Consider the following 27,988-nt stretch of genomic DNA (forward strand, 5'->3'; position numbering starts at 1 on the left):
AGGGTACAAAACAAAGTTACTGGGAGCAGCCTGGGAGTGAGTTTGGTTCCTTTTCCAGGTTTGGGACCCACACGGTGACTTACCCCTTTTCTGCAACTCTCCCTTTTTCTGGAAGGTTTCTGCAGAGAGCGCCCCGGGGCAGAGAGAGTGGAGGCCTCAGATTTACAGGAAGTGCACAGACACGCCCTGGCTGCTCCTGTTCTTTCTCTTCTGGACGGGCTTGGTAAGTGCGGCTGCCCAGCAGGGGAGACCAGCCGGCAGGCCCCCCATAACTGCCCCAAATGTAAATCGCATGGGGGGGGACTGGGCGGAGCAGGCCGTCTCCCAGGTGAAAGCTGGTGCTGCAGTGAGAGACACCTGCCAGTGGCCAGCATGAGCACCCACCCTGGGGGGTCCTGACCAGGTGGGTCAGCCTGCCCGGCCTGCTCACTTGGACAGGCTGCCTGGTCCCTGCTGTGTCCCTTAGGACGTGAGGTCCCCTTGCAATGGGATTGCTTAATAGCTCATGTGTGGTCTCTTTTCCGAGCTCACTTCGTGGAAGTTCTTTTACCATCTCAGCCCCCAAATTAAAATGTCCCTCAAGTGTTGCTGTTCCTCTAACAGGAAAAACCAAGGTGAGCCTGGAAATAGATGACTCTTAGCCTAGGGAGACAGGCCTGTGCTGTAGACCCTCTAGCTAGTAGGTGGTTTTCCCTCAGTTTTTTCCTGACTTCCAGGTGTGTGATTGCTGGTAGACCTCAGCGGGCTGTGCTGTTGTAGTCCTGGGTGTGTCCCATGGAAGCTGAATCTTGAGGCTTTGCCACTTACATTGGAGTCGTGGGGAACAGTGGAAAAAGCCTCACGTGGCCTCCTTGAAGGCCATGCTCGTGACAGTGTCCAGTCCAGGTCCAGGCAGGCATTTGTGCCTCATAATGATTAATTCATAAAGCCCAATTGTAGCCACCAGAGAGGAGTCACCTTTGCTGAGAAGAACTAAATTGGAATAGATTCTAAGATACCACGTTTCTTTTCCCCATTCCTCTCTCTCTAGAAAAGCATTTATTGTTGACTTTCCCAGCTGGTGTCACACAGACAGACCAGTCAGCCTTAAAGGTGTAACTGAAATTCTGTGTTGCCCATATCATGGCTCTCGGGCTTCCTACAGGAGGCTGGTGTTTCCATCAGGGTCCACTATTGTATAAACGCAGGGAGCCTCTGTCCTTCCTGCACCTGGCAGCTTTGACCTTGGGCTCTTATGTTCTTTAACGATCTTCCCTAGCCCCTCTGAAGTTCAAACCTAGTGCATCACTGCCAACAGCTGCCTGGGGACATCACAGCCTGAACAATGACAAGCCATCCGAGAGGTGGCACAGAGCTGGGAAGTGCTCTAAAATCATGTGTCACTTGCAAAATGAGTCTGCAGGCTTCCACATGCCTGTGTTCTCTGTACTAGATTAGATCTGAATAATGAGAGCCCTTTCTTAGCTGACTGGCTTTTCGTATCTTCTGCGACATTTTTATTTTTTGATATATATATTTTTTATATCTTTATTGATTTCAGAGAGAGGAAAGGAGAGGGAGAGAGAGAGATAGAAACATCAATGATGAGAGAGTCATTGATCGGCTGCAGCCTGCAACCTGGGCATGTGCCCTGACCGGGAATTGAACCCGAATCGCTGGATCCTAGGTCAATGCTCAACCACTGAGCCACGCCCGGCTGGGCTTCTGCGACATTTTTAAACCACAGACATTTGAAACAGAACAGGGAGTGTGTTTTCTGCCTCTGCTGGGCAGTCTTCCAGGCCTTGTGACATCCTGACGTTGAGGGCATGTGGACAGGGTGACTATTGGTGGTGCTGCCCAGGTGAGGCCAGACAGAGGAGGTTTGGGGCCAGGGCTATGAGCAGGGATGGCCCCTGCAGATGGACAGAGCGCCAGCCTGGTCTGTGTCTGTACAGGACCCATAGCCCAGACGGCCTCAAGGTGTGGGCCACCTCTGCCTCTACTTACCCTACTGCCCTCTCCCACCTCGCCCTTTCCTACTCATCTTTCAAGACTCCTTTTTCCGACCCCCCCAGTACCATGGACACTGACCTCCTTGGTGGCCCCATCGTACCTGGTACACACACCTACTGAGTCACCTGTCGTGTGGAATTGCAATGCTGTGATTGAAATTCAAAGTTTTGATGGTTTAAAGTAGTAGCAATGTGGCAGGGACTCAAAATTACCCAAGCCCCCCCCCCCAAATCCCCTTCCATCTTCCCCATGAGCCCCCCAAGGGGGATATTAACTTTAGGAATGTGGATAAGTGGAAAATACAGCTTCATCGTTAGAGCTCTGCTGAGCTGGGCAGAGGCACGGGACCCCCTCCCTTCCTCCAAGTCCTGACCCAGTCAGGTCTCAGCACCCCCACGTCGGAAGGGCAGGGGCGTGTGCTGGGCCGGGCCAGCCTGCATGCCAGCGGTGGGCATGCAGTCACAGTCATACCCAGAAAGTAAAGGCGGTGCGACCCGCCCTCCAGCGAAGGCGACCACCCATCCTGGAATCTCCCGTGATACTGAGCAGGCGCTGGGGGAGTGAGAGCCTCCTTTGGGGGAAAGAAGTGGCACAGCCCTGGATACTTAGATAAAACCCGAGGTGTCCTGGTGAACTTGGGTGATAGAGGCACAGGGTCCTAACTGTCCTTTGCTGGAGTGGGGAGCACAGTGATGCTGGGCTGTTTGTTTTCGACCTGGTTCCATTTATGTCAACATTCAGGTGAGGGGGGACCGCTCCTCAGCCCTTTGACCAGGCTCTCACATGCCCCCTCCGGGTTTCCCCAGATGTTCATCACAGGCTATGCGGTGGCAGCCGGGGCCGCAGGGAGGCTCCTCTTCGGCTATGACAGCTTTGGCAACGTGTGTGGCAAGAAGAACTCCCCAGTGAAGGGGGCCCCTCTTTCGGGGCAGGACATGACCCTAAAAAAGTAAGTTTCCAACCTACAGAGGAGCTACATTTCAAACTGTTTAAGTTAGTCATTTTGAGCCTGGGACTGTTTTCCATTCAAAACTCTGAGTCCATCTCATAAAGAGGGAGGTGTGTGCGGAGCAAGGACACGGCTTAGCATCAGTGGCCCTAAGTCAGATTCAGCCTCCGCTACGAACCTGGACCGGAAAGTTAGTGAACAGTGTGGTTTCGGAGCTGCTGACACTAGGTGACCCCCGTGGGCATGTGCACACCAAGTCCTGCTGAGGCCTTTCACTGACAGTTTGCTTGGTTCTACCCACATTTGATAGTATGTGGATGTTTGTTAAGACCCACACTGAACCCCAATGGGAAGACCTGCTCTCAGGCAGTCCCCTCCTGTCTCCTTGTTTCCCAGACACGTGTTCTTCATGAACTCCTGCCACCTGGAGGCTGAGGATGGCCGGCTCGGCTCCCCCGCCCTCTGCGTGTCCCACTGCCCTGAAGAGCAGCTCACCTCCCTGGAAGAGGTCCAGCGCTTTGCCAACAGCACCGGTAGATACCGAGGGGTGGGCACTGCCTGAGGCGGGAGCCGTGGCGGGGTCACCTGCACACACCTGCACGAGATATCTTACCCAACACCAACTGCTCTGGGAAGGTGGAAACTGTCCTTGTGGGGGCCTCTTGTGTAGAAAAGGCCACAGACCTGATCTCTTGAGTGTGTTCGGTTCCACTCGGGTGTGTCTGGTTCTATCTGAATCTCCAGCTGTTCTCTGCTCCCTGCTGGGAAATGGCCTTCCCTAGAGTGTAGGGTAGACAGCCGGAGGCAGTGGGACAGGGCTTGGAGAGCTCCGTGGACACACAGTCCAGGAGAAGCACCTGCAGGCCCCAGGTTGCACTGCCGATGGGTGCGTTCTTTCCTTGAAATGTCAGGGCCCGTGGCTCCTTTTGCTGAACGTCAGACAGTTGTAAGTTGTACCAAACGTTTGTGGAACTGAAGTACCTCGCTCTTAGCATGCATTTCAGATTTATTCTCTAAGGATTACACAACCAAAGAAAGGAAACTGGAGGCCACCCCCTGCCAGTTTCATCTGCCTGTGGAGATGCCCAGCCTGCCCAGTAAATAGCCTTCAAATCGCTTACCACCAATCATGTAATGAGAGTACTGTCATTTTAGCTGTGAACTTGGGGCTTGAGAGAGAGAGAGAAAGGGGGGGGGGAACCTCACTTGGCTTCAAGTGGTGTGTGTTCTCCGTCTCTGGGGTAGCCCACAGACCTGTTTTCTAGATGTGAGTGATTTGTTCTGTCTCCGCACAGTTCTGTAAAACGACTGGTTTCTTGGCTGGCTCCCCTGGGAACATGGGCACAGGTGGGAAGGTGCTACCGTCCCTGTATCTTCTGCTTCCAGGGTCCTTCCTGTGCATTTACAGTTTGAATTCTGCAGACTATGCCCAGAATCCAAACGCAGCCTCACTGTGCCCCAGGCTCCCAGTCCCTCCAAGGTAAGAGCTTCCGTACTTTCCCCTTACCTGTCAGCAAAGGTGACTGGGTACCGGGCCATGTCTGTCACTGCTCTAGGTACTGTGGGAGGGGCCGAGGGGAGAGACGGGTGTTCAAAAGAACACTCTCTGTAGCTGTTCCTGCAGGAGGAGTGCAGAGGGTTGGAGGTGGGAACCTGACCACCGCTGGATTTATTCTTACTGCGAGCGAAGGGCAACTGTAACTCCCTGGGAGGCTTCTATCTTGATACTGGCCATGGTAACATAGAGCTTTTGATACTTGCCAGGCAGATACTTTGTAAGCTGTTGAGGTGGATTCATTTGTTGGGACCTCACACAACCTCGGTGCCGTGGGTGTTGTTTTCATTCCTGTTTCTCAGCTGAGAAAAGTGGTGCAGAGACAGCGAGGGCTGTGCAGGCAGCAAGCGGAGTCGCTGGCACTCAGGCCCAGGCAGCGCCCACGCTTGTGTCTGTCGCTAGAGCAGGCAGGGCTCCACCGGGCTCGTTTTCCCCGGCAGACGGCCAACTTGGGCTCCCACCGAGTTGGGGGACATACCATGTGACCTAGGGGTCACCATCCAGACTAGTCCCTTCATCCCCAGATCAGGCCTTTCCAATGCTAACTTTTCACCTGAAGACAAACCGGGACCCACTGGCCTTTCTCAGACAGAGTCAGGGACAGAGAAGCAGCCCCGAGGGCTACATTTCCTTTCCTCGCACAAGTGCGTGTTTGTCCTGAGGTGGGAATGGTCGTATTTATCGTGGAAGAGCCCTGCCAGGAGCAGAAGCTCAAGCACCTGAGAAGTGGGGCTGTAGGGCCAGGGCACATGTTTTGAATGCCTTTCTCTGACTGGACCAATTGTTCCCTCCTCCCCGGCCAATCGTGTGAGGTGCAAGTGCCCTTCTGGAGCTGTGGCTGAGTGTCAGGAAGGTCTGAGTGCCCAGGTGAGACTCTTAAGAGCTGTGAGGGAAGCCGCAGTAGGTCACCGACAAGCTGCAGTTCAGGGTCATACTGTTTTGAGTCCCCCACACATTTAAAATATTTCGATACAATGCAATCCTCCCAATATAATTTTGTAGAAATTGACACATTTGTTCTAAAAAACAGACAAGCTAAAGACCTAGGGTCACAAAAAGAAGAAGAACAAAGTTCGAGGGCCCCGCCACCTGACTTCAAGGCTTAGTATGAAGTCAGAGCGATGAGAACAGTGGTGTGGGAATCAGGAAGGACAGACAGACGGATGCATGGGTCAGGGTAGAGAGCCCGAAACGGAACTACGTGCACATGGCCAGTGATATTCCTGAAAGTACCAAGGCAATCTCACAGGAAAAAAAGTCTTTTGAACAAATGGTGCAGGAAAGAGTGGAAGACATTGGGGGAAGTGACTCCTGGTCATTCTGTATGAGGTCTCCGACCTCACGTTACAGAAATTAACGTGAGGTGAACCCTAGACCTAAACATAAGAATTGGGATTCCTGTGTTGGGGGTGTAGTGTGTGTCTAAGAAGGGCCAAGCATGAGTGTCAGCAAGGCTGCTCCCCAAATTATCTCCCAGGTGCCTGGTTTCCAGGGGTCCCCACGGTCATTTCCCATCCGAGGCATCAGTCAGCTGTCACCATGGCAACAGGAGTTGCTGGGCAGACTTGCTGAGGGGCTCTCTGCATACAGGGGGCTAGACCTCTTTTTATTACTGCTAATCTTATGCTTTCTTGGTTTTTGAGAATTTTAAACATATTTTTTTAAAGATTAAACCCCTTTACCATTTTTCCCACCTTTTGTGTTTAGCAAGTCTTTCCCTCTGTTTAACCGATGCATCCCCCAAACGCCGGAGTGCTACTCCCTGTTTGCACCTGTGCTGATAAACGATGCTGACACCCTCCATCGAGTTCTCAGTGGGATAATGTCGGGAAGAGACACGATCTTTGGCCTGTGTGTCCTCGCACTAGGTGAGCTCACTTAATTTTATTCGTGATGACTTACGGATTGCTGGAGTTTCTCATAATTATGTATGTTGCACAATGAAAATCAGCCTCTTAACTTACATGTAAAGCTTCACTGTGTATATTTCCTTTATAGGTATTTTCCATGTTTCAGGGTGAAGAGGGAGAGGGGACAGTTCCTGGGGAAGGCCCGCTGGCTCTCTGCCCAGAGGCCTCACTAGGTGGGGGCACCTTAACCCCGTGACCTTGTTCTAGTGCCTGGTCTTCAGCTCTGCGTGAGGACAGGGGTGCAAAGTAGATTGATAGGGAGTTCACGAACTACCTGTGAAAAGTACTACTGTCAGAAGGGGCCAGAAACACATGTCTTCCCGCCAGCATGCCTTCTCCCTGTCAGCAAGCTAGAGCTGTGGGGCGAGCCTGGGAGGGAGGCGGTGCCTCCAGGTTAAATAGTGAGACAGCAAGGGCCCGGTGTGTCCACTCCTGCAAGGACAACCCTGCTTTGGGTTGTAGGCAGGGCAAGGCCTGAGCTAGGACACGCCTCTTCCAGGCCTTTCTAGAAGCAACACCCACCTCTCAACCCTTTGACTTCCCATTTCGGAGTTTCAGTGTGAGGAGCCCTGTGAAAATGGACCAACTCTGTGACCAGTTTATACCCTCTGCTGTGAACAGTAGGAACGGCCCAACATCTCCCGCTTCCCCAGGCCGCCTCCCAACCCCCTGGTTTCTGTTGACAGATTGAGTTTTCCATGATTTCAGTCCTGGAAGGTTACTAAGTCCTGGATGCTGGGAGATGCTTAACTAGCCGTCCTTACATAACTTCCAGACTTCTATGACCCAGATGTGCCAGGCGTGGAGCATGAGTCATTCAGATCTCATCAGAACCCTGTGGCCACTGGTGGGAGAGGAGCCGAGGCTGTGACCTGGTCAGGGCTTAGTACAGGAGGTGGCAGAGCTGAGACCTGGCCCAGACCTGTCTGACTCCAAACTCGTGTTCCTCACAGAAGCATTGACACGTCTCCCTGAGTTCTTTAGAAAAAAAGTAAAATAGTATCTGTAAACTCACTGGAATACGTAGAATACATCTAAAAGCTGAAAGCCCCAAATACTGGAGAATGTCCTGCAGACGTTTTACACACACAGCTTATCATCAGAATCTTAAATCTTTCATTTTAAAAGGCATTATGTTTCCTATTTAATAAGAATATCTGAGACACTTAAAGTGAGAGCTTTACATAGGCTCAGTACGAAGTCAAAAGAGTTTAGTGTGATTTTAAAAAAAAGTTAAATGACTCATTTGGACTTAAAAGGAAAAGAAAGTCTGAGGTGTTTGGGAATAATCCCTGCAGACTGACCTTGCGGGAGCCGCTGCCCCTCCTCCTGCGGGCAGAGCCGGCCCCGCCTCACCCCATGGTGGTCGCTGGACTTTGTGTTTTGCTTCTTTCCAGCCCTGTCCCTGGCCGCGATGCTCGCGTTCCGGCTGGTCTCCAGCCTCCTGGTGCGCACTCTGGCCGCACTGGTCGTGGTGGGGTTGCTGTGTAAGTACCTCCACCTGGCTCCTTTTCATTAACTGAAGACCTTCCCGTTGGGTGTACAAGTTAAGTCTATGTTGTGAGCTAAGTGGGTTGCAGGGAGTCCTCTCACCTGACCCATAGTGTTGCACGTGGAAGACACAGGCACAGACGGGACAGAGACGAGCCGGTCCTCTCCACCCCGTTGGCACAGCTTCTCCGCTGCTCACACAGCCCCAACCTGCGTCTCCCAAAGACAAGCGTCCACTCGCTGTCTGGGTGGCCCCGGCCCTGCCCAGCCCCTTCAGGAAGCCCAGGGATTTGGGACCCGCTGTGTGGCTGAGACCAGTGTGTGGTCCCATCCCGGGCTCCGCGGTGGAGGTGGAGGGTGGTCACCTGAGTCAGGTGCTGAGCCCGGTGTCCTGTTTCCCAGTCGTCTGTGGTGTCCTGTGGTGGCTGTATTACGACTACACCGCCGATCTGAGCATAGCCCTGGACACAGAGAGGGACAATATGAGGTGCTTGCTGGGCTTCGCCGTGGTGTCCACAGTTCTCACGGTGAGAGATGCGCATCCGGGGGGTGGCCACGTAGCAGCCAGAGCTCTGAATCCAAATAACTGGGTTTTAGCTGAAACAGTGAGGACGTGTGTCCTTCACCTCCCGTGTGTAGCCGTAGCTGGTGGTGAATGAGGACCTGTGGCTCTGTTTTTACCTGAATCACACAGGGACACAGCAGAACCTTTGAACACTGAGAAACACTGAGGCCTGTCGGCTCCTAGAAGCCGGCCGGGGCCGGGGTCAGAGAGAGGCAGTGGCTGGGCCAGGATGTGGGTGAGATGTTTTCCGCAGGGAGAGGGGCGTGGTCAGGCCACCTCCGTCCTGCGTATTCGGGCCCCTGCAGGCCTCGTGCTTTCCCAGAGCCCCTGGTGGAAGGCTGTCCCCCAGCCCACAACCTTATTCTCAGTGTCTCTTGCTCCCTGCCGGCTCCCCTAGGGCAGGAATTGCATCCTGTTCACTGTCACAGCGGCAGGACCTCGCCTACGGACCAGCATGTAGTAGGTGCTGAGTTTGCACTTTAGAATTTATCTGTCGATGACAGTGAAAGTGAGGAGCAGCTGCTTTAATAGGACTGTTTGCTGAGATGTCAGTGAAAGGTTAGGGTTTGCGTCAAGCCCTCTCCATTTTTATCACTTTGAATAATTTAACCCCTTTCTCGCCAGGCTGTTCTGCTCATCTCAATTTTTATCCTGAGAAAGAGAGTGAAATTGGCAGTCGAGCTTCTGCGGGTCACAAACAAGGCCATCAGCAGCTGCCCTTTCCTGCTGGCCCAGCCGCTGTGGACAGTCACCATCCTCCTTGTCTTCTGGGTGCTCTGGGTGACCGTGCTCCTGAGCCTGGGCACCGCAGGTGAGGGCATGGTGTGGGGCTGTCCCCATGTCGGGACCGTCAGCCGGGTGTGTGGGGGCCGAGCATGCTGAGCAGCGAGAGTGTCTGATGACATCAGAGACGGGGCTTGGGGCTCTTTCCTGGGGAAGCGAAGCGGGAGGTTCTTTTCCCTCTTTTGGCCTGAAGAGCGGCTGGTTTTGTGTTTCACAGGAGAAATGGCAGGGAAGCTGGAGGAGGAGAGGGGGTCCTGGGTAGATGTTTAAAAAGATGGGAGATAAATAAGAATGATTCTGTAGAGAGGGGTATTGTTGTGGAGCAAGAGAGGGGGAGGGTTCTGAAGAGATGCCTTCAAGTTGGGGAGAAAGGATGTGGGGGTGGCCTTAGGGTCAGGGACAGGCTATCGTAGGAAGGGGGTCAAATTGAGGACATGCTGATAACTAAGGGGGTCAGATTCCAGACGTGCAGATAGCGGGTGGATGGAGGCCATAGGCGCCGGCAGGGGCTTTCTCGGAGAAAGCCAGGCAGCCCACTGACTGGGAGTGAGGTCAGAGGAGGAGCTGAAAACAGCCCAGAAGAAGGGGAGGCGGCCAGACTAGCTGCATGTGAGTGCCGGATAGTCACCCAGTTGGTATCTCCTTCCTGCCTTTTGTTTGCCGCTTTCATTCCCACCCTAATAGCTGACGTTCAGCATGATTCCAGCGTGCAGCAGATGCTTAATAAACAGTTGTGAATTTCAGAGCTGGAACCCTATCCACCTGTCCCTCAGTTACACCTAACCCTGTGCCGTACTTACTATTCCAGGCGCCTTCCGCATTTAGTCCTGGTGACAGCTGTGTGAATGGCATTTAGAGCCATGAGCCAGGGTTGGAGCACCAAGGGAGTGAGAAGCGGGTCTGACGGGATGAAACAGATGTGAAAAGGCCCCATAACCCACTTGAGATTGGTCAGCCATTGGGTCAGCGCAAAGGTGTGACTCTCAGCTGTGTGACTCTCAAGGCCAAGCCTGTGGCCACTGCCCCAGGTTTTTGCTGTCTGTCTACCCTCTTCATCTTTGTGCTAAGAGAACTGAGGTGGCTTCTGATGTATGTCAAAAGTGAGACTGGAGCCAAGTCCTTTCTTAGTTCAGTGCCCTTTCCACTACCATCCCTGAGGCCCACTGCATCCGGGGATTTGGTCCCATTAACTTTGCTACACTTCCTGGTAGCTATATTGTAACAAGCTTAGTAACAAAGTAACTGCTCCTTGCTGGGGCTCCTGACTGCAGGGACATGGCCGACCAGGAGAGGGCAGTCATGTGCGCATGAACACCCGCCCCACCCAGGGACTTCCTAGGCTTTCACTGGAGTGAAGCCTGAGCGCCTTGCTGCAGAGGTTTGCTCATACCAGTGGTTCTCAGGCAGTGATTTTGTCCCCCAGGTGGCGTTTGGCAGTCTGTAGACATTTGGGGTTGGCATGACTGGAGGAGCAGGAAGATGCCCCTGGCATCAAATGGGTAGAGGCCACGGATGCTGCTGAACACCCCACAATGCATAGGCCTACCCCCAAACCCAACAAAGAACTGTGTGGTCTAAAATGCTAGTTAGTACGTGGAGAGCTAAGGAAGCCCACCCAAAGGAAAGGCTGTAAACTGCCGGTGTAACCGGAGCAGAAAAAGTAGAAGGCAGCTTCCGTTCGATGTTCAAAAACGGGCAGCCGTCCAGAGGAATGTGGGGGTGCCCAGGGCCTAAAGGCCTTGACTTGTCGTGTTAGCTGCTGCCACCTGCTTAGCTGGGGCACTTGTGACTGTGCCGTGGGCAACACAGGGCAGCCACAAGGAGAGGCCCCCGTCAGCATCAGGGCCTTTGTACCCACCCTTTCTCCCTCCTGTTCTCCACCCCAAACCATGCACCGTGTCCTGTTTCTGCACCATGGCGGCCCATCCCAGGACCAGTGTGCTGCTTGGTTGCTGTCACTTCTGATGTTCCTGGAGTGGTTCTCTGAGGCTCCCCTGACCTGGCCCCCAGCCCTGTCAGTTCACATCCTGTGGAACCGGATGCTCTTCCAACACACAGCTGTTCAGGAAAAGCATCCGAGTTCGTCGGCGCCTTACCTGAAGCAGAGACTGTCCACACCAGAAAGAGCCCAGTGATCAATATCAACATCCCTCCCTCTGCAGGCCAGGCTGCCCGAGCTCTCTCACAATTGACTCTTGTCAGGTGGAACCCAGAGTGGAGGGGACGGATCAGCCGTCGTCCGGTGTCTGCCTGCTCTGTGGCAGGCTGGGTGTCTCCGCTTCCTTCCCACAGACCCTGTTGTGAATGTCAAAGGCCCTGAATTATGAACCTGAAGGCCATGTCCAGCTACGAAAGGAAATACGGAGCTGTCTTTACATGTTGCTCAGGTTTCACCGAGGGCCAGAGCGCCCACCTTCTCACAGTTTATTTCTAGAAGCACAGGAACAACCTGCAGAGCTGGGCTTTGGGTCTAACCAATGCAAATAAAATGGAATCAAACTGTGGAGCCAATTCCAGGGCTTTTTAGATGGGAGCAAACCAAGCAGGGTATAGCCCACGAATGGCAGGTGTCGTTGGGGTTACCCTGCAGCCCTCGGTGTGATACGGTATTATATTCCTGAAATATAGTGATGGTGGTCATTGTCACTCTGGAGGGACATTTCTATGGACCAGGCCCGATATTAACCACTTACCAGGCCGTCCACTCAGACTATCGCCAGGAAAGGGGTGTTGTATATAAAAGCACTAAAATGCTAACAGGCCAAATAGCTTGACCCAGGCTCCCCAGGGTGGGGAAACCTCAAAGGTGAGCACTGAGGCCCAACAGACATTTAAAATATGCTGGAAGACTTGTTCTCAAAATGAAATCTGGAATGAATCCCTCAGAGAAAAAATAAGATCCTTGTTTCTTTGATAAAGGCTAAGTTTTTTTGTTACGTGGGTTCTGTCACGTGGTCCTAACAGCTTTGGGTGGCTTCAGCCACGGAGGTTTCGTTTGCATCACGAAGGTGTGGTGGAAAGACCGCGGCTCTGGCTTTCTATTCTCCTTCCGCTTATCACGAGCGGTGAGATGTTACAAAAGTATCGTGACTCTTCCAGACTTTAGTTTTCTCATCCACAAAGTGGAATGAATGTGAAGGCATATGTCCCACGTCCCGCACGTTGCCTACTACTCCATACCGTAAATGTTGTTTATAGTGTTTGTAAGCTAAATGTGCTCAGAATGTGTAGTTTTTGCTGTGAGATCTTAAATTGGGGGAGGCGCCTCACACTTTACGAGGGCATCTGTTCAATGCCACAGGCCAGGGGTGAGGAAGTGGGCCTGTTGAAAGCATTGGTGTAACACGTTTGTGTTTGAAACCTCAGGAGCAGCCCAGGTCGGCGAAGGTGGCCAGGTGGAGTATGAGCCTCTCTTGGGCATTCGGTACATGTGGGGCTACCACATAGTGGGCCTCATCTGGACCAGCGAATTCATCCTCGCGTGCCAACACATGACTGTGGCAGGGGCGGTGGCCACCTGTTACTTCAACAGGTAGGTCCAGCCTGTGCTCCTCTGGGTTTGTTCGTGTGTGTCATGTTCTGCCTCTCAAAAGGAATTCTGGGGTTTTGAAGTGACCCCTGCAAAGGGGTTGGTGGGAGCTCAATGAAGCTGAAAATCTGTCTGGACAGTTATTTGGTGGTGAAAAGAAATAGTATCTCATACATCTGTCACAGTTCCATGCTCTTTAAGATAGAAAATTCAGGAGGAAGCCACACGGGGAGATAATCATGCCGCTTAGGAGGGAGCAATGCCTGAGAGGAAGGGTCACCCGTGTCCTTTGTCACCAACTTCACCCTGCAGGCAAGGACTAGTCTGCACTGAAGTCACTTCTGCAAACCTGATGTCCTTTATGCAGAGAGGAGGGTGTGCGCTTGGAAAACCACTTTAAATTCTCAGGGAACTTCAGGCAACTACAGCACGTCATTCATGTTCATATATGTACTAGTGAGTGAGTTACTTGCCTCTGTTCCCTGTGATACTTAAGTGTTTATGCCCCATCACCTCATAGGATGTTTGAAGGCGCACACTCCCACACACCACCGTGTGTGACTCCATGTCGGGCAACAGTAAAGCCTTGGGCAAGAGGAACAGGCCAGGACACCGACAGACTGGGACTCAGAGCAGGAAGTTCTGTCCCCTTTGGGCCGACCCTCCTCTAATCTCTGAGACCAAATGAGCAGATAAACGGTGTTCCTGGGGGTAAGGAAGTGGGTCAGGGTGACTCCTGCCCTGAGCAGTTACTCTTGTTCGTGAGGAGCAGCTGAGGCTTCTTCATACAGGGCTGCTGCTGGAGCCCCGCACTCCGCACTCGTAGGACACAAAAGGGGCTGCAGCCCAGGCTCTGAGGATTCTCAAAAAATTAAAAATAGAGTTGCAAAAATAAATAATAAAATAGAGCTGCCCTATGAACCAGCAATCCCACTTCTGGATCTTTGTCCAAAGGAAATAAACACAGGGTCTGTAGGAGGTATATGTACTCCTATTTCATTGCAACATTACTCACAGTAGCCAAGATATGGAAATAACCTAAGTGCCTGTCAGTGTGTGAATGGAGAAGGAAGATGTGAGATATTAGATACACACACAATGGAATATTATTCAGCCAGGAGAAAGAAGGCAATCCTGCCACTTGTGACAACATGGATAGACCTTGAGGGCATTATGCTACATGAGATAAGTCAGACAGAGAAAGACACACCTGTATGACCTCACCTATCTGTGGAATCTAAAAAGAGCCGAACTCATAGAAACGACTAGGATGCCAGGGGCTGGGCTGGGGGAAAGAGATGGGGAGATGTTGGTCAAAGGGTACAAACTTCCAGTTACAAGGTGAATAAGTTATAGGGATGTAACATACAGCCCTGTGATTAGAGTTAATAAGACTGTATTATATGCTTGAAAGTGGCTAAGAGAGTAGATCTTAAATGGTCTCACCACAAAGAAGAAATGGTAATTATGTGACAGGTGTTAGCTATACTATAGTGGTCGTCACTGTGCAACATATAAATGTATCAAATGAACACACTATATAGGTTAAACTTAAACAATGTTGCAGGTCAATTATATCTCAGTAAAGCTGGAAAAGACATTAAGGAAAAGCTTCAATATGATTCTACTGAGCAGGAGGGGGGATGGGGAAAGGAGGCTGTGTAAGAGCTAAACCTGAGTCCTCACAGTGGGATGTCAGTAGACAATATCCCAACTGAAAAATCAAGAAATAGCAGTAAGAATATACAGCTAAAATATTGTCTCCAGGGATAGAAAATTAGGAGTGTGTGTGTGTCTGCGGGGGCGGGGGGGGGGGGGCTCTGTTGTCTTTCCCTTTGCCCCTCAGGCCCCATCCTGAGCACCTTGATTTCTAAGCCCTACAAACCTAAATGGAAACGTAAACATTCATCCTTTAAAAAAAAGAGAAAAGGGAGCGAATGTGTCAGACTTTCCTGGCCTGCTCTGCTCTTCTGTAATCAGATCACAGTTATTCCTGTCAGCTGCAGCTCCCTGGCATTTCCTCCTCGGGGGACACTGAGCTGAAACACACTCGGCCTTTCGTGGCGGCGACGCTCAGACCCCCTTCCACGCGCTCTCTTCTCCATCCTGGATGATTAACCGCGAAGTACACCACTGGCCGCAGTCCCTCCCCGTCAGACTAGGCTCGCCTCAGACCCTGATTCATTAGCAAGCAGACCTCGCTGGGGATCCTGCTCTGGGAGGGACCAGCTTCACTGGGAGTCGGAGAGGTGGATTCCCAGAAAGGCCCTCGTTTTCTGGAACTGGCTCAGCACAATTCCGAGGGTCAGGGAGGGTCGCCTTTGTTTTACCCTCAGGTCTGGGCAGGGAAAAGGCTGTGCTTTTCTCTCTCACTCCTTCCTCAGCCTGTGGGACTCGGGTTCACATTCTTGGGAGCTGTGTCATGACAAGTCCCGTAAATGATTCCCACTGACGCGGCCTTTAGTGGAGTGTAGGGATCGGCTGGATTTCAGGAGCCCAGAGCAGTGCTGAGGCCAGACTTCCCGGCCCAGCGGCTCCAGCAGAGCTCAGGCTCCCTCCCTGGCCGCGGTCCTGGTCATGTGATGCAGGAGGGACTTCAACCGGGCAGCCAGGGCAGGCAGGATTTCCATGTGTGATTTATACCTTGCAGATTGTTACAGGATTAAGCTTCCTAAAATGAAAATGAGATTAATAGGCAACTTACAGGGTTGGTGGAAGGGGTGAGTGTTTTAAAGAAGTAACCTGGTTTATTTTAACACATCAGTGTTTTTTAAAAATTTTCTACTCTATGTTTGTGGCATTGAGTGCCACAAACAGTTATCTTAGCCCAAAAACTGCTTTGTCCTTAGTGACCAAGGAGCAGGAAAACGTTGCCCAGTGCTTTCTGCATCACCGCTGGGTACTGTTGTGCCATCGCTGATCTGAACCAGACTCCGTTCCCTTTTCAGCAGCGTTTTTAAAATGCTGTCTTTTCCTCCTGTTCCCAGAAATGAAAATGACCCTCCCGGTCGCCCCATCCTGTCATCTCTCTCCACCCTGTTCTGCTACCACCAAGGGACAGTTGTGAAGGGCTCGTTTTTGATCCCCATGGTGAGGGTTCCACGGGCCGCCCTCATGTACATCTCCAACACCCTGAAAGACAAGGTGAGGCCAAGGTCAGCGGGTCCCAGGATAGGAGTGGGCCTGTGACGGTGGCTGTTCAGAAGGCCACCACCACCCCTACCCCACCCTCACCCCCTGCCCCCTCGGCCCCAGTGAGCTTTCTGTCCTGGCAGCTCTGTTTATGGTTTCATGTGTTGGTTCTTCACCCTGGAGGTGGAGGTGGAGAGGGTGGGGTGGGGGAGTAGTTCCGAGTGGGGTGGTTTCCCCCTTGTTTAAATGCTAAACAAATGGGAGGAATTCTTCCCAGCAAATTTAAACTAGTTTTTGTGGACATTTAGATGCTTTTTTTTTTTTTTTTTTTTAAAGAAAGGAAATACACGATAATACAAGCTAAGAAGAATATTTGTTTATGTTTTAATGATAGAGTACTCCCTGCCTTTTGCGTTTCCTAGAGGGTGCTGTGGGGAGTCACTGGTTGTGTGTGTGTGTGGGAGGGAGGGAGGGAGGGAGGGAGGGAGGGAGGGAGGGAGGGAGGGAGGGAGGGACTGCTGAGCGCACTCAAGAGTGAGAAATGGGCAAGATGACCCAAATCTCAGCTCCAAAGACAGAGAACTGTAGGGCTTTTGTGCTGGGTTCTCTCCACCCTGGTTTTTATTTCCATGCCCATTTGGTTATGAATGCCAGTGGGAACCAGAGCACCAGGGAGACAGCTGTTCTCAGGGTGTTCCTGGCCCCCCAGACAGGGCAGGCTGGACTTTTCCCAGCATCTCTGTTCTCACACAGCGCTGCCCCCCCACCCCCGCCCCCGCCCCCACCCCCAGCAGCTTCGGGACTTGGTCAGAGTTTCACAAACCTGACTCCAGCCTCTGGGTTTCCTAAGAGTTCTTAGTAAACGGGGAAGGTCTTTCCTTCGGTAAATGGCTCATTCACGGCCATGGCCACAGCCAGGCTGACAAGTATCCAGGTCAAGTTTCATGCAATTGAATTGACACTGGGACAAGAAAATGCCCATATAAGGCCGAGTTATTCTGGGGTCCTCACAGAGGACTATTTCAGGATTGTTTTCAGGCCTTTTTTAAAACTCTGGGCCGTGGGTACGGTGCATTCAGTCACCACCTCCTCCAAGTGTCTTTATTCTCTCTTCAGTTGTACGCAAGTCCAAGTTGTAGTTCAGGGGACTAACTTATCTCTTAAAATTTAGCCGTGAATGTCTCACTATTGGATTTATTTCCAAAAAAGTTAAACTTGATTCTTTCTTCCCCCATCAGCACATAACTAATATCTACAAAGTGTAATTCATTTTATTGTCTTTGGGATGTGAATTTGTCATGACTTAAGCTGGTTTGAAAGAGCAAAGTTTATCCTTGAAGACACTGAAGGGGAGACGAAGGAAGAGAGCATTTTTTACTGGCACCAGAGGGTGTAGATTTTACCTTTGATAGTAAACACGGGCTAACCCCTTTCCCTTCCTGCTGAGGTCAGCAGCAGTCGTAGCCGGTAAGCCCACAAGAGAGAAACTTTGGCCACTGGTAATAACAATAATTAGCAGCCGGAGCATGCGCAGTAGAATAATTTGGCCCACACCGCATGAGCGCTGCCACAGTGCGTCCCCAGGTGTGTCATCTCCAGGTAGAAACAGCGCATTGCAGAACCTGCCGCTCGCCTCCCCCCTGGTGGTCTCTGACTCTCTCCCTTTGGTTCTGCCCCCGACCCGCAGCAGAGGGCCTGGTCCAGGTGTGTGCTCAGGTGCTGCGTCTGCTGTCTCTGCTGTTTGGACAGATACCTGCGCCATCTCCACCAGGTATGTCTCAGCCACATGCCCCAGGGACACACAGAGGGGCCCACAGTTGGGCTCCATCTCTCCAGTCAGGGATTGGCAGCTTTTTTTCTGTGACTGGCCAGGTCATGTAACTATTTGGTCTTGTCGCAGCTGCTCAGCTCTCCCGTGGTCGTGGCCAAGCAGCCACGGGCCTGACTGTGCTTCAGGAAAACTTGCTTCTTACGACACTGAAGTTTGAATTCCACAGAATTTTCATGCGTCCAGAAATCTTCTGGGGTTTTTTCTACCATTTTTAAAATGTGACAATTATGCTTAACTCCGGCCAGGGGAAAGTGGGCTTTTGGCTGGATGTGGGCTGGAGCTCATGGGCCCTGACGTGAGGACGCCAGGTCCCTAGTGCCAGTCTTCAAATTTGGAAAGAAATGCACTTCTCTTTTCAGAAATAAACAGAGGAAGAGGCTTTGGAAACCCCACTGTGATGAATATAATCTGTCAACCGACAGCTCGTTTTCAGTGTCTTCCCAGGAACTATAATTTTCCTGAAATAGGAAAAGAGACACCTCCTGGATTTTTATATACTTCACCCCCTTTCCTGTTCAAGCTACAAATATTCCTTTAAAAATCAGAAACATTGGCCCTGGCTGGCTTGACTTGGTGGTTAGAGCCTTTGCCCGCGGACTGCAGGGTCCCGGGATTGGTTCCTGCCAAGGGCACATACCTGGGTTGCAAGTTCGATCCTGTGTGGGAGGCAACCAATCGATGTGTGTCTCTCATTGACATCTCTCTCCCTACCCCCCTTCCACAATGGAAAAATATCCTCAGGTGAGGACTGAAAAAACAAAAAACTGCCCTGTGGAAGCCTAGGGGGCTCCCTGTGGATGGTGGGGAGAGAAACAGGCGAGGAGGGGGCGGGCCCTGGCCCAGAACCACCAGCGCCCCCCCCCCACCTTCCCACCAGAGCAGCTCCACTCTTACCTGGTTGAGGAGTGGATTCCACCGGAGGCTTCCTCTGAAGACAGGGCTCTGCTCCTGAAGCACATTGACAACCACTGTCTCGTGCATGTTCACATGTGTTTCCTCTGCCTGTTGACGTGTTTTCGGCATTCTTAAATTTCATCTCCTTGTATTTACCCAGCACCTCTCCCCTTGGGAGTTCGAAGGGTGTGTTAACCACACTGTTATTACCCATGTAAAGTAAGGAATCCTTATACAGACGTGCAGGGGGAATGAGTGTCCCTGAGGGACAGAAGGGCTCAGCTGAATCAGTGTTGCAAAGAGGGAGCCTCCTTAGGAGGCCTTGAGCTTGTCAACAAAAATGTAACTGCAGCCAATGCACCGCAAACTGGGGAAACACAGCCTCCAGGGGACACTGAGCCATGTCCCCCCCATGAGGCAAGAGAGAGGTGGGCTTATGTAGAGGGAGCTCCTGCCCTGATCCCCCATTGGTCCATTTCTATGCAAATGAGGAATCCAAGTTTGCACACTCTGATTGGTCAGATTTGTGCCTTATGGAGCCACTCTGATTGGTCAGTAAAGGTGCAAATGAGTGTATATCTGTGCAGCTCTGATTGGATGGGACAGGCCATAATAGCCCATTGGTGGAAATAGGATTCCAAGAACTTCGTGGGGGCAGCTCATCCGGCAGGAGCGCAGTGCAGGGGGCTGGCCAGGCAGCCTGTGGCTTTGCCTGGAAGGTAGATCCTGCCTTTGAGGCCTCTGCAAACAGTGGCTGCTGGGCTCTGGTTGTGACTTTTGGGCTCAGTGAACCACCACAAGGGGTCCCTCTGGGCAGGTGCATTCCTTCTTGGGGTTGACAACCTAAACCGGCTTTGAGAGCATCTGAGTGGCGTGGCCCCTGCAGCTGACCTGGGCGCCGCTAGGAGGTCTGAGGTTTAAGTGACTGAGAAAGCGGAGGAAGAAGGGAAAGGAGAGAAAGAATTGTGTCCCCTCCGGTGCCAGTCAGCTGCTGGAGAGCCGGGTGCAGTAAGGGCTTGGAAGGGTGCAGGCAATCCTTGCCTAAGGGTGGTCAGCGCTCTTGCTGGCCTCACTTGGCAGGGGACAGAGGAACGTGAGCTGAGGGTGAGACGAGGAATTTAGCCTTTTGAAAAATTTCCCAGCACTGGAGTGAGTCACTGGGGGACGATTTCTCTGGAAATCAGATTTAAAGGGGCCGAGGCCCGTGGTGTTTTCTCCCTTCTGTGCAGCAGGGGCTGGGCAATGCTAAAGAAGGGGGACCCACCCGTGGCCATCAGAACCCAGACCCTCCTCTTGACGTAGCGTCAAGGAGCTGGTCACTACCTTAAAGCCTCATCTGTCCTCCCTGGTCAGGGAGGGAGGCCGGTGGAGTTGCTGCACTTTGTGGACACCCAGGCCGAGGCCGGAGTCATTCCCTTGCAGAGTGGGGGTGGGGGGATGCGACCCCCCCATCGTGTCTCATTACTCGTCTGCATCGTAAATACCAGATGTGTGTCTCCCTGAAAAGGTTGTATGTGCGCGTCTGGCACGTTTACCTATCCAGCCACCACTTATTTATGCTCTTTTCAGACATTTGACCTCAGGCACGATGGGGGAGGGGACTGTGGTGAAACTGAGTACAGAGCAAAGCCAGGCCTCGTGGGAGTGTCCCCCTGCGTGCAGACCTGTCCCTCGGGATGCTGACCTCTGTCCCAGCTCTGGTGCTGGTTCTGAAACCCACCGCTGGGCCCCAGGACGCTTCCCGGGGGCTGCACAGTGCCCCGGATGTTCCAGGCCCCCCCCCCCTTCAGCTCTCGCAGGCAGTGGCCGAAGCTCATGGAAATTCCTTCCGCTTGCGACTAAGGGCTGTTTACCCATCAGTAAGTACATGGTATGTTACCAAAGCTTACCCAGAGGTGCTATTTAGGAACCCAAACTGGTGTTTTACTTAGTTTCCTGAGGACTTAAAGTCATGCTTCTGTGGAGACCTCTGGCTGCCATGGCGACGCCCGGCAACCATGCAGAGCCTGCAACTGCTGCCAACTGGGGAGGACACTTGGCGCCGGTGCACCCAGGGTTCAAGGGCAGTTTCTTCATCTTAATGAGCATCTCACTTCTGTGGCTCATCTGGCCGTTTAATTCGTTTTGTATTTGTATCCCATGAGCACTGCGCTCCCTTCAGTCCTCTGTTCTCCCGGCGGACGTGGGAGCAGGTGCAGGAAGTGAGCTGCGGGCGGGCCCAGATAGAGGCAGCACCTGGTCAGGGGTGGCCTCCGTGGGCTCTGCCACCTTGTGGAAGTCGGTGGATCCCTCCACCTTGCTGAGCTCTGGCAGAATGAGGGGTCAGCTTAAAAGACCCCGAGGACCTCATGCGGGCTCTTGCGGTGCCCGGCCCAGACCTGGGGCCTGTGGGTGCCCCCTGCTGCCTGGCAGCTGTGGCAGGCTTTGTACAGCCTTTCTCTCCGGGACGGCAGTGGCTCCGAACTCCACGGCCTGCGCCGCTGCTGCGGAGCTATTCTGGGCCGGCCGGCTGGTGGCGGAGCGGGAAGGGGCCTCCACCTGTGCGCGTCGAGAAGGACGCTCACACGTGTGCTGGGACCGTTTGCAGCTGGGCCCGTTATAGGCAGTGCTAATCCCCCTGCCCAGCTGTTCCTGGCCTTCGCTGCCGCCCCGGCTCTAGACAGAAAGGAGTCGCGACACCTGCTTGTCCGAGGCCCCGGACTGTCTGGGAGAGAGGCAGCCACAGCCTCGCTTCCCGGCTGCCCCTCCGAAGCCGACTCCCACCTGCTGGGGGCGTGTCCCAGGGCTCGGGCTCAGGAGGGTGAGGCCCTAACGCCCCTTCCCCCCATGGGCGTCAGCACCCTCTCCTTTTGGGGTGAGACCGGGCCTCGCTCTGCCTGCCCGTCTCCTCCACAGGTCACGCTTGGCCCGTGGGGTTCGTGATGAGAGCTCTGTAGCTGACTGGGGGCAGCCCTTCTGCAGGGCCGCGGGCCCCCACCTGCCGCTCTGCCAGCTCGTCAAGCCCAGCACGGGGCAGTTAGCTCCCTGATATGGTGTTTTCTGGATTTGTGGGAGGCGGGGCACTGGCTGTGGACCCCTAATTCCTGTCCCAGCTCTGTCAGCTTTGCCTGGCGACAGCCTGTTGAGACTTCCACCTCCTGGTCACGAAAATGAGAGGGTTTCCCTGGGTGATGCCGAGGTGCCTTCTAAACCTTACATTCTACTGAGGGAACAGATGGACCATCAATGAAATTTGGGTTTTGTGTGAAGAAGTGTTGGGAAGACATCCTCGGTGTGTCCAAGGCCTCTCCTGCGTCCATTCAACTTGCATCGGCCTCTCGGAGAGGGAGGAGGGGATGGTACAGCTGGCACAGGGTGGGGGGACAGTCACCGTGGCAGTGCAGGGACCTCTGAGGACCCAAGACTGTCACCGTAAATGCTGTAAATGCTCGAAGTCCTGACAGAACAGCAGGAGGTGGGAGGAGAGGGGGCTTGCTCTTTACCATCGGTGCCTCCGTGTAGACACAGCGTGAAGAGAAAATAAGTCCTCTCGCCTCTTAGCAATTTCACCATGATTTTAGGAAGACTTTTCAGAATCCTGAGCCTTGTGCATGAAGGTACATTTGCCCGAAACTCAGATGTTCCTTCAGTGTCTCTCTAGCTTCATCTCTCCTGTTGAAGTCAGGCGACCATTCATCCTTGTATCTGAAAGGCCATGGAGAGCAGGGCTGGGTGGTTGGGAGCCCCCCAGGTCAAAATATTAAAGCCATCCTAAAAGTAAGCTAACAGCCCAGCACCGCCGGGTACCTGGCTTCAGGGCAGGTTTCAGCAGAGGCAGGTCCCCCTGCACACCTGGCCCCCCCGGAGGAACTGGGGTCTCCTCACTCCCTGGCGCTCTGGTCTTGGCACCTGTCGACAGTGAACTCTCGACCTTTTCTTCCCGGGCCAGCCAGGCCTAGAGGCCCCGAGGCCGCCCCCCCCCCCCCCCCCCCCCCCGCAGTGTGTGTTTGTGATGAGAACACATTGCGGGAAGATCCTGCCAGTGTTACCATCAGTCCCGAGGCATGTGGGCTGTGCCTGGGCTCAGATTTCACCGCTGCGCCTTCAGTTCTGGGGGATCGTGAATGCCGGGCTCCTCTGCAGCCTCTCGGGTTCGTTTCAGTGGTTCTCGTTTTGAGTTAATGACCGTCAGGACTTTGCCAGGGAGCCTTCCAGAAATAAGGCTGCCATTCACGGCGCGGTCCCTGGCAGGGCCGGCCTTCCTACACCAGGGAGACTCTGTTTACCTCCCGTAAGAGTCAGCAGAGCCTGGGGCCTGCCCGTCCTGACCCAAAGAAGGGCCCCTTCATGTAGCCGGAGGGCGAGGGCCCCCTGGGCCGGGGAGGGACACAGGCCCTGACTGTGGGGGCAAAAATGTTCCGTGTGTCGAAGCTGCAGTAACATTCCTGGGTCACTCTCAGAGCCATAACCCAGCTTTTCCGTTCCCTAAAAGTAATCTTCAATCACTTGTGGTTCTCTTTAGTAATCAGAGTTTTCTGTGAAATGGGAGCAATAGCGCCGTGGTCCTGCCCCCCCCACGTTCAGATGTAATCCCAGGCCTGTGATGCACTTGGGGCCTGTGGTGCGCCTGTGACGCCCCCTCACTGTTCCAATGGTGCACGTGACACGCTAAAGGCGATCAGGGGCCGGGGGCCAAAATCCAGGGAGTCGGCACACACAGGAGAAAGTACTCTAATCCTGGAATCCTTGCAACCAAGGAGCAAAATCCATCTACTGCTGTGAGGAGTGGAGCTGGATTCATCACAGGGCCCTGTTCTGTAGTGAAAGGACATCTCCACGGGGACTGTGTCCCCCCGGGTGGGTCAGGAGGGACCCTGAGAGCCTCTGTGGGGCGGGGGGGGGGCAGGTGCTGGAGCTGCCGCAGCACAGAGAGGCCCTGCCAGGCCCTGGGGCGAGGTCTGGACAGCAAGCCCTGCCCCTCCTGGACCCGGTGGGGGGGACTGGGGCCCTCCCACCCCTCCTGGGTGCAGGCAGAGCTGCCTCCTTCCCGGTTGTAAATGAGGTCATGCTGTGAGGGCCCAGTGACGACAACCACCTGGGCGGCGTTTCCCACAGCCGGGCGCCTTGCTCGGGCTTTTATGGGGAGCACCGGCTTTCATCCACCCTCCCCACCCAGCATCCCTGCGTGGCAGGTGCTGTAACTCACTTTATAGAGGGGGAGACAGATCTGAGAGGTGAAATCATTTGCCCACGACAGCCGGCCAGTTAACTGTGGGCCTGGGACCTGAACCCAGAGACCGTCTGGCTGCAGAGCCTGTGCCTACGGAGCCACCACCCTTTTAAACAGCATCTTGTTCTAATGAAAATTTACAGCTGGTGTCCAGAAGGTCGGGGGCGAAGCTGATGGGGGGAGGGGGCTGCGGAAATGCCCTTGATCCTGGTCTCCAGTCTGTCACGCACACGCACACACGCACACGCACACACGTCCTCTGAGCAATCCCATCTCTGGAAATTTATCTTTAAGAAATTATCCAAAATCAGGAAGTTAAGATGTTTACTGCACATCTTATAATAACAAAACATTTGAAATTGTCTAATGTGCCCCAGCCGCCCCAACCCCCGATAGAATACCTATTTCTTAAAAATTTAAATGGTCAGAGCCGTGGATTGACATGAAAACGCTTGTTGTATGAGGAGACGGCAGCTACACGTCGGCGCCGCGGCGTTTTACCCGCATTCCCAGTTCCGTTTCCAGGGCTCCCCTGTGGGCCCCTTTCCTCCCGGCCTCCTCGTTTCCACGCTGGCTGTTCCTCCCTGAGCTCGCTGTTCCTGATGTAGCTCCTCGGCCTCGTCAGCACAGTCCCTGCGGCTCTTCACCTCTGACTCTCCGGGGCAGGTTCTCTCCTGCGCTGAGCTCGCCCCCTTGGGTCTTTGGTAAATTTCTCCCGTGAGCACTTGGGGGTCCTCGAGGGTGCTTGTCTGTGGGGCTCCACCTTGCTGGCCCGGGGGCGGGGGGGGCTCGGCGCTCTTGGCTCCCCAGACCCTAGGAGTTCAGGGTCCCAGGCGGATGGAGCCTTCCTTCACCATGTTCCTGGGTTGGCTGGGTTTTAATTGGGTGTAAATCCTGAATTTGTGCAGGGAGCCCAGTTTCCTCCAAGGGCCTGAGTGTGGTCTCTTCCCCAGAAGGGGTGAGGTCCCCGGGCCCCAGGCCTTCACTGGTTCCACCTGCGCCCACGGAGCCTTTGGGGTCCACCCTCTCCCAGCATGAGGGTCTGCCTGGTGTCCAGCACTCAGACTTCTTGCCCTGGCCTCTGCTGCGCTTTAAAAACAGCGTGTTCCTCATTTCCACGTTTGCAGGGGGACGGTCAGCCCACCCCCTGACCCAAAGTGCTTTATCTTTCCCACTTATTGCAACTCTGAAAACATCTGTGGGTAACGCCAGACCCTAAAAAGAAATGACTTGTCACGGGTTTACAGGGACCATTGTTTTTTTCCTGCAAACGTTCTGTGTTGACACAGGCATCCTCTTTTTAACTGTCTGTTCTTTCAGGACGCGTACGTGGCCACGGCCATTAACGGGACAGACTTTTGTACCTCCGCCAGAGACGCTCTCAGGCTCTTATCCGAGAATTCAAGTCACTTCCCATCAGTTAACCGTTTCGGAGACTTCATCATTTTTTTAGGAAAGGTGAGGCTAAGATGATAATTCACTAAAATAGTAAGTAAAGGCTCCTGGGGGTCCAACAATTAAGCCACACAACAGGACTGGGATGGGAACGGATGTTTCTTTGGCACCCTCTCCAAAGTGGAGCCCAAATAGAGCAAGGTCTCAGCTCCGGCTGTGACCTGGCCAACGCCAAGTGTGGGGACTCGGGCCTCCTGGTTTAGCATGTTGTGCATCTGTGGCATTTGGGCGTCTCTGCATTGCTCTCATTGTGAGCTGTCATCAGTGACAAGTTACAACACGCTTGGGCCTGACAGGTGTGTGCTAATTGCACACATATTTTTAGGCTCAGCTGGGCCCAAGAGACTTCGCATGGGAAGGAAGCACAGCCGATAGCTGACTGAGCCTTTCAGAGCAGCCTGAATAATCCAGGTTGCAGTTGTATTTAAATGGGTACCAGTGTCTGCATTAGCTTCATAGGATTATGGGTGATGTATTTTCTAATAACTCCTTCCAAAAATTTTTTGGAATGAAGTTTCATCTTCAGTACAGATTTATATTTTTTTATTTTACTTTGGGAAACAACCCGTTTTTCCTATATTCCCCATAACGAACACCTAATTGCTAAGAGCTGCTGATGAGCTTGTGAAAACCAATGATTCTTTGGTTTCTTGAATCAAGTGGCACTCAGACGGGCACGTCCCTCTTCTTGGATGTCCGGGGGCAAAGCGGACTCCAGATGGGCTGTGCTTGTCAGAGAATCAGGTCTGTCCCAGCCCGCGGTCCTGCTCCAGGAAATAGAATAATTACACGTAGCCAGAGCCGGGAGTCATCCCATTATTCCCCCGGCAGTTCTGGGCAGCCCTTCCGCTCAGTCCTCGGGGTACAGATAACCCCAAGTTAAACTACAGTGTGTCCACTCGACGGACTGTTACACTGTCATTTAAAAGTGGCGATTATAAAAGAGTTTTAAAGCGAAGCAACAGTTTTGTGAGGTATCATGACAACTAGGTAAATATGAAAACCAGGCACCAATAGGAAAGTTCATCTACTCGCCCCACCTCCAGGCGGCCAGGTTTCCCTTCGCGGCCACAGCCGTTCGTGCTTTCTTCTTCCTAAGCTCATTGTCCCAGATTTTCTTGTTTTCTTTATTATTATTACCTTACTGTTACTATTTTCCATCACCGTTTGTCCCAAATGTTCTAATGAGCGTTCTTTGCACCTGCAGCCCCCCCCCATGCATGTATGAAACTCTGGTAACCGACGGCAACACTTTCTGAAGTGGTCTCGCCCGTTTACAAAGGTTTGCACGACTCCTGTGTTGACAGGTGCTGGTGGTGTGCTTCACGGTCTTCGGCGGGCTGATGGCCTTTAACTACCACCGTGCGCTGCAGGTGTGGGCGGTCCCGCTGCTCCTGGTTGCCTTTTTTGCCTTCTTCGTGGCCCACAGTTTCTTATCTGTGTTTGAGACCGTGCTGGGGGCACTTTTCCTGTGTTTTGCTGCTGACCTGGAAACAAATGATGGATCTTCCGAAAAGCCCTACTTCATGGACCAGGAGTTTTTGGTGAGCACACAACCTCACTTCCCGTTGCGATCTGCACGCTCGCAGGTGGGGAAGGCTCAGCCTTCGCCTGTGAACCAGCCTCAGCGTCTCCCCTGGGGGCTCTCTGAGCTCCTCAGACACGGCCGGAGATGCCCTGCCCCTCCTGTATGGAAACCTGCCTGGAGAGAGGTGAAGCCGCACCATTAACGCTGACCAGTGGCCCTGCCTACAGGGTGTCCTGGATTCACTCAGCAGCCTTCCGAGTCCCATGGGTGCTGATGGCTTGGTCTGGCCTTTCAGATGCTCTGGGGGTTGAACAGCTGGTCTTTTTCCAAAACACGTTTGCACCCGAGCATCGTGTCACACCCAGTGTCGGTTAGGGGCAGTCACTGTGGTGGAGACACCCTGTCTGGCTGGGGTGGGGGCAGATCTGCCATCTCAGGCCGTTTGCTAACGGGGCGCAGCACCCCCAGAAAGCCACACCCTGAGTGCAGCCAGAGCTGCCTCAGTCTGGAAATAGGCAGCTGCCCCACAGCTCCTGCCCCACAGCTGTCATTTGCCTGATCCCGGGCAGACAGGCGTTTGGACAGCTGGTGACATCTCATCTCTCATCTCTTCCTGCAAATGGCATTGGAATAATTGTCTTTCATTCTGTTGCCATAAAACGTAGGTGTGAGAGCCCCTTTGCTTTTAAAGGGAGCAGGCAAAGCCCCTTCCCTTCAGCCAGGCTCTGATGCTCCACAACAAACACCTCTGTGGTTTGTAACAATGTGTCTTCTCCCTTCTCCACGTGAAACGTAAAGATACACTAGCGCTTTAGCTTATTTGTACTTGTTCTCGAAAAGACACTTCTTTCTGATTTAAAACCCACTTGGAAATCTACCCCGGTGCCCCCAACATTTTAATTCACCAAGGGAAACTTTTTAAAAGATTAAATTCCCCAAAGCGATATGGCCAAGTAAATTGTGCCAGCCTGTAGGCCATGACCCTGGTCTAACTTGGCTTTTTGTTTTTCAGAGTTTTGTAAAGAGGATCAGTAAGTTACAACGCGCAAGGCCGGAGAGAGACAGGAGCTCCGTGAGGCACGAAGAAGGAACTGAACTCCAGCCCGTCGTGAGATAGGCGCCGTTAGGTATTTGCGCCCGGGAAGCTCCCCTCTTCTACGAG

General features: G+C 53.2%; 1 protein-coding gene across 1 annotated transcript; it reads left to right on the forward strand.

The window, feature by feature from the left end:
* Positions 1–136: 136 nt before the first annotated feature.
* Positions 137–27,988, forward strand: SLC44A3 (solute carrier family 44 member 3). The gene is made up of 14 exons (XM_016216248.2): positions 137–223; positions 2,802–2,944; positions 3,341–3,477; positions 4,331–4,424; positions 6,207–6,367; positions 7,807–7,896; positions 8,303–8,427; positions 9,090–9,276; positions 12,615–12,780; positions 15,765–15,921; positions 17,597–17,680; positions 25,164–25,301; positions 26,606–26,842; positions 27,839–27,988. The coding sequence occupies exons 2-14, from the start codon at positions 2,802–2,804 to the stop codon at positions 27,941–27,943; spliced, it is 1,824 nt and encodes a 607-aa protein (XP_016071734.2). The 5' UTR covers positions 137–223; the 3' UTR covers positions 27,944–27,988.

Source organism: Miniopterus natalensis, chromosome 19 (assembly GCF_054644295.1).
Source record: "Miniopterus natalensis isolate mMinNat1 chromosome 19, mMinNat1.hap1, whole genome shotgun sequence".
Taxonomy (NCBI): Eukaryota; Metazoa; Chordata; class Mammalia; order Chiroptera; family Miniopteridae; genus Miniopterus; species Miniopterus natalensis.

Bases quoted from the DNA above. Each gene is read 5' to 3' on its own strand.
- SLC44A3 (XM_016216248.2), top strand. From the start codon at position 2,802: ATGTTCATCACAGGCTATGCGGTGGCAGCCGGGGCCGCAGGGAGGCTC. The intron at 15,922-17,596 runs GTGAGGCCAAGG...CCCGACCCGCAG, and splicing joins CCAACACCCTGAAAGACAAG to CAGAGGGCCTGGTCCAGGTG. The intron at 25,302-26,605 runs GTGAGGCTAAGA...CTGTGTTGACAG, and splicing joins TCATCATTTTTTTAGGAAAG to GTGCTGGTGGTGTGCTTCAC.